The sequence below is a fragment of the Arachis hypogaea genome, chromosome 18, assembly GCF_003086295.3.
Source record: "Arachis hypogaea cultivar Tifrunner chromosome 18, arahy.Tifrunner.gnm2.J5K5, whole genome shotgun sequence".
Lineage (NCBI taxonomy): Eukaryota > Viridiplantae > Streptophyta > Magnoliopsida > Fabales > Fabaceae > Arachis > Arachis hypogaea.
Window position 1 is genome coordinate 14368679 of NC_092053.1, and position 6113 is coordinate 14374791.

Consider the following 6113-nt stretch of genomic DNA (forward strand, 5'->3'; position numbering starts at 1 on the left):
TGTGGACTCTAACCACCAAAAAATGTTAGAATTTCACATCAGAGCCGGTTCCGCTAGGAACCAACTAAGAAGTAGCCAACTAGAGCCAACTAGTTAAAAAATAGGAGGTTGTTATAGAAAAGAAAAAATAATTATCCTAATTTTTCGAATTTCAAAATTGAAAATACAAAGTATTAGCTTGAGTTGGCTTATTTTATAGTTGACTCCCTAAACATTTTCTTTGAAGTTGTCCATCAACACTGCAAACACCATACCACATCACTATGTGTAAATCAAACAAAGTGAAATAACAAACATTCCTTCATTTTCACTTCACACAAATAATTGAAACTAAGAGCTTAGTAGCTCACACTAATTTAACAGATATCATTAAACAAATTCTAATTTATCATAGCACATACATATTTAAGCATAGCATACAAATATATATATATAGCACAAAAATCAGAAAATAACACTAATTTTTCAAACTCAATTATAGAAAAGTAAGATCATCATGAACAACCATAATATATATATAATAAAAGACAAATATTGAGTATAAAAACAACACAAATAATCGAAGTTAATAGTCTGGTAACTCACACTAATTTATCAAAAATGGTTAAACAAATTCTGGTTTATCACATCATACAAATATTTAAGTATAACACACATTTTTGTTCAACATAGCACACAAATATTGAGTATAGAAAAATAATATAAAAGACATTTGTACTTTTTTAATTTTATTCAATAAAAAAGATACATTCAATTTACAAAGAAAAAGAAATTAAACAACAACAAGATAAAGAAGACGTTGAAAAAGAAAGAAAAAGAAGAAGACAACGGCAGCATCAGCAGCAACGATGACAATAATAGTGGTGACAGTAGTAATAATGACGACGTTAAAGGAAGAAGAGGAGAAGGAGGAGTAGGAGTATGAGTGAAGTATAAATATTAATAATTTGGTTAATGAAATCACTCGACAGCTAGTATTTTTGTTTAAAAAAATACAGAAAAATGGTTGAATTTATAATTAAACATTCTCATCCAACCATTTACCCAATAAGAAAAAGAGAACACAGAAGAAGAAACAATAATTGAGACAATCCAGAGGAAACAGTAGAATTTATGATAAAATATCCTCGCTAACTGATTCACTCAAGAAAAAAAGAAAACAAACAAACAAAGAATGACATACCTACACCCCATACAAAAAGACATTGACGTTGACCTAAAAGAAAGATGATTGACCTTTTAAGCCCAGTGACTGTTTCCTGGTTAACTGGACCAAATGCCACTCATTTGTCATCGACTATCGCAGTTTGTCAAAGCCTATCCAGTATCCAGCAAGGTTCTGTGGTGTGTCGAGTTGTAGAGAAAACATGATCTCAACATATTCAGGTGTCATGTCATTAGGATGGGCCAGTTTGTTATTGGTAGTTGGCGGTCTGATTGCAGGCATGATTTTGAGTCCGTTGATATCAGGCTGGTTATCCGCTTGGGAATCGGCCAGAGCTGATTCCCACAACACTAAGCAGGTCTACAGATACGATGTGTTCCTAAGCTTCCGTGGTGACGTCCGCTGCACTTTCGTCGCTCATCTTTACCAACATCTCATTAGCAAAGGCTTTTCCACATTCATGTTTATCCCGAGCTAATGGATGCAATTAGAGATTCGAGGCTTGCTATCGTTGTCTTCTCTGAAACATACCCCACCTCAACGTGGTGTCTCGATGAAATGTCCGCTATAGCTGATCGCCGCCGACAAAAGAAACAAATTGTTTACCCAGTTTTCTATGACGTTACTTCTTCTGATGTTGGAAGACAAGCGGGCCCGTACAAAAAACACTTCAATGCAGAGCAAATGAGTAGATTTCCCGAAAAAAGGGTTAAGCGATGGAGGAAGGATATGAAGTATTTGTCCAAATTGTATGGATTTCCTTTAATAGACCACAGAAACAGGTATGCCCATAAAACGCTCTTTCCGAATCCTCTTAGTGTTTCATGGTCATTTTTGGTTACGCAAACTATATATTTTTGTTTTACAACAGTAAGTCATAATCCTAAATAGATTGAATTAGCTGAAATTGGTTATTTTTCGTTTTGTTTGTTTCATGGGCGTGATTTTTTCTCCCCTTTCAGACCAGAGACTGAACACCTGGAAAAGATTATTCTTGATGTGGCAGAGAAATTGAAACATAAATTCAAATTAGAAATCAAAGATCTAATTGGGGTAAAACCCCGTCTAGAAGAGCTACAAGGATTACTTAAGTTGAAATCAGAGGATGTTCCTTTTCAAATTCTTGAAATTTGGGGCATGAGCGGGATAGGGAAGACAGTTCTTGGTATGATCCTGTTCGACAGAATCTCTTATCAATTCGATGCTTTCTGTTTTATCCAGGATGTAAACCATATTCATAGAACGCATGGCAAAGGGGCTGTTACTGAGATTCAAAAACAAATTCTTCATCAAATTTTCCAGGAAAAAAATCTAAAATTTTCAAGTCCTCCCGAAATAGCCAAGATCCTACAAAATAGGCTATGTAACCTAAATCTCCCTAAAAAGGCTCTTATAGTTCTTGACGATGTTAGTGATCCAAAGCAATGGGATGATTTGGGTATCGACCATAATTTACTTGGGAGAGGAAGCAGAGTTGTCATAACTACTAGATTTAAGCATGTTCTTAATGTGCCTACATCGTATGAAATTTACGAGGTTCCACTATTGAATGATGAAGAAGAAGCTCTTAAACTTTTTCAAACAAAAGCCTCCAAGATTGGTTGTCCTAACCCCACTGTCCATGATGTATCTCGAAAGGTAGTAGAATATGCTCAAAGTCTTCCTTCAGCAATTGTGGAACTGGGTTCCTACTTCAATCAAAGACCTGAAGTGCTCTGGGAAGGTTACTTGGAGAGATGGAGAAAATATCCAAATGAAGGATATATGAACTCGCTGCAGGAAACAAGTTATACAGATCTGAAGGGAGATGAGAAGATAATATTTCTAGATATAGCTTGTTTCTTTGGGGGGAAAAGGAACAAGTATGTCGAGCACATTCTAGAGAGTAGAATATCATCAGATCCTCATCTTGCAATTCAAGAGATCTGGAGGAATTCACTCATAAAGATTAGGAACGACGAAATTCATATGCATCAAATATTACGAGATTTGGGCAAGAAAATTGTTCGGGGCAATAATACAGAAGAGCCAAAATGCTGGTCTAGATTGTGGGATGCCAAGGATTTCCAGAAAGCCTTGAACACAGACATGGTAATAAACTAATAACTAATAATTCGTGTCTAGTTAACTAAAAAAAACAGTTAGAACTTGCTTTATTTATCATTCATTAATTGTCGTTACAATTAATAAATGTTAAATAAGATAAGTTATAGTGTGTGTTTGGATTTCAGTTTGCAAGAGTGAGTTTGTATAAAATTGATTTTATAAAATTGATTTTGATAAAAAGTAAGTTTGGGTTAACGTGATTTATGTTTGGCAATATTTGTATCAAAATTGATTATAGTAAAATAAATGTTGTTTGGATTATACTACTTAAAATCACTTTTAGATGAAAAATTACTAAAATAGACACCAACTTAAATTATTTTTGTATATTATCTTATCATTTTAATTTAGATAATTAAATAGATTTTATTAATTAAGTCTATAATAAAATTAATATTTATACACTAAAATAAAAATAATATATAAAAATTGGCAAAATATATTTTTAATTAAAACTAACAAAATATAAATTTTAGAGAGTACTAAGAATAATAAACAAAATTAAATATTTATCTTGGTAGTAATTGAAATAAATCAAAAAAAATTTTATGATATTTTTTATATAGTATATTTTTAGTACTCTTAGTACTCTTTTTTAGTATGCTATAATTTATTATTATTATTATTATTATTTACAATTAATTTTTTGTTTAATTTACTTTACCTAATAGATCAATAAATCATATTATAAAAAGATAATAAAAATAATAAAAAAAATTACAATTATAAAAGTGTATAATATCAAATAAATAATTAATAAAAAATAAAAATAATAAATAATAAAAAAAGAGAGTGAATGTAAACAAAAATAATAAGAATTCCATAAATAATATAATAACATGCATAAAGGATAAAGTTGGTAAAAGGTAAATAAAGATGGAGTATTGATGGCTAGAAGCCCGATGGTAAAACGCAGAAGCTTAAAATTGTAGCTTCTTGAAAACTATGGCTAAACGTGCTTTTTCTCTTGTAACGCCGTTTGCCAAACACATCCTAGTTGTTTTTAGTTAATTTTCTTTGGTTATCAAATATTTTCGATTTTTTTTTTGTGTCTAATTATTTTGTGTCTCCAAAATGCTTTTTTTATTATTATTAAGAAAAAAATAAAAATCTAAATTAGTTCATAAAGAATTTCAAAATGGAGCATTTTGCTTTCAAGAGGAATTTTTATTTTTTAAAAATTCAAATTATTCTTAGATAGATTGATTTTATATTTTTATGTCTTTTTAAAAAAAGATTAATTTATCTTAAAATATTCTTTTTAGAATCTAATTATCTTATTATAAAATTTATTAAAAATTTATTTGTTTAATACGCATGTTATAATTAAAAACTATGACGGAATCAATTTAAAAAATATTAGTTTTTGAAGATTTCGTAATACTGAAAGTTTATTAAGAATCAAAATATTCAATCATGCCGATTTAAGTATTTATTATGAAAAATAAAAATATTGTAACATGTTTCTTGATATTTTTCAGCAAGGAAACGCAGTCCAGGCCATAGTTTTGGATGAAGATGTCTCAAGGTTTTTCAAGATTGAGAGAGTGTCGCAAATGAGGCATCTTAGACTGCTGATATTACATCAGGAGAGCCCCTCAGGAAACCACATTTTTTATTTCAATGAGTTATCCTATCTTTCCTGGGATGGTTACGCTTACGCTTCTCTGTCACTATCCATATGGTTTAATCTTGTTGAATTGAATTTACAAAACAGCAGCATCGAACGACTATGGGATGAAGAAGAGGTAATGTACTGTATTCTTATTCAATTATTCTTTCTGCATTTCCAAACTTTAAAATGTAAACCATACCACCATGGTGTTGGCCCGATCCGAGGGGGCACGAGTGTGTTATGCATACATCTGAGTTCTAGATGGAATTCACAACTAAGTCAGTCTGATATGCTTGTAGTGAATTCTTTGTTCACAGGAAATTCCAAACCTAAAAAGAATGGACCTGAGCAACTCAAGAAATCTTACAACCACTCCAAATTTTGTACGCTGCCAAGGACTTGTGCGGCTGGATCTTAGTGGATGCACAAACCTAACTGAAGTCCACGACTCAATTCAACTTCTCAGCAAACTTGATTACTTGAGTTTGCGAAATTGTAGCAGTCTACCCATTCCTGATTTTGGCATTAATTGTCAGTTAGTTTCTCTAAGAACTCTGCTGCTCTCTGGCTGCAACTTCAGGCACAGGAGGCCAGATTTGACAAGGCTTTCAAAACTTAGCTACATTGATTTTTAGCGATGTATAAAAGTTTGTCCGAAGCATGAGCCTTTTGGGGGGGAGGGGGTTGTCTTGTAGTGGCCTTGGCACCTTAATGAAAATTTTAAATGCTCTTTTCTGTTATAATGATAGGAATGTGTCATGTCTTGAATGAAGTTTTATAGTGTTTAAAGAAAGTTGGTATGTTTATGTACTATATTTCAAATCTCTACTCATGTATTTACATTGTTTATTTTTTATTTGGTTTAGTTGTTTCTTTTTGTAATTAATTTTTACATCGATTATCATATAAAAAGTAATTTAATATTTATAATAAAATTGTTTTTTATTTTATTTGGTTGTCTTTCTCTTTTTTTACTATTTTTTCTCTTAATTTTTTCACTTATTAGTTATTATCATATAAAAGTATCTTGATGTTTATAGTAACATCAACATTGGATGTTAAAATATATATATAATAGTACATGAAAATAAATTATCTTAAATTTTATTTATTTTTTCTCATGTTATTAAATGATAACATATTAAATAAATTCATCAAAATAAATATATTTTACATATTTTATTCACTAATATATTTTAAATGTATATATAACATAATTATTAAAAT

General features: G+C 30.6%; 1 protein-coding gene across 1 annotated transcript; it reads left to right on the plus strand.

Annotated features, from left to right (window-relative positions):
• Positions 1-962: 962 nt before the first annotated feature.
• Positions 963-5839, plus strand: LOC112772920 (disease resistance protein Roq1). The gene is made up of 4 exons (XM_025817939.3): positions 963-1947; positions 2128-3256; positions 4753-5019; positions 5204-5839. The coding sequence occupies exons 1-4, from the start codon at positions 1643-1645 to the stop codon at positions 5519-5521; spliced, it is 2019 nt and encodes a 672-aa protein (XP_025673724.1). The 5' UTR covers positions 963-1642; the 3' UTR covers positions 5522-5839.
• Positions 5840-6113: the final 274 nt, after the last annotated feature.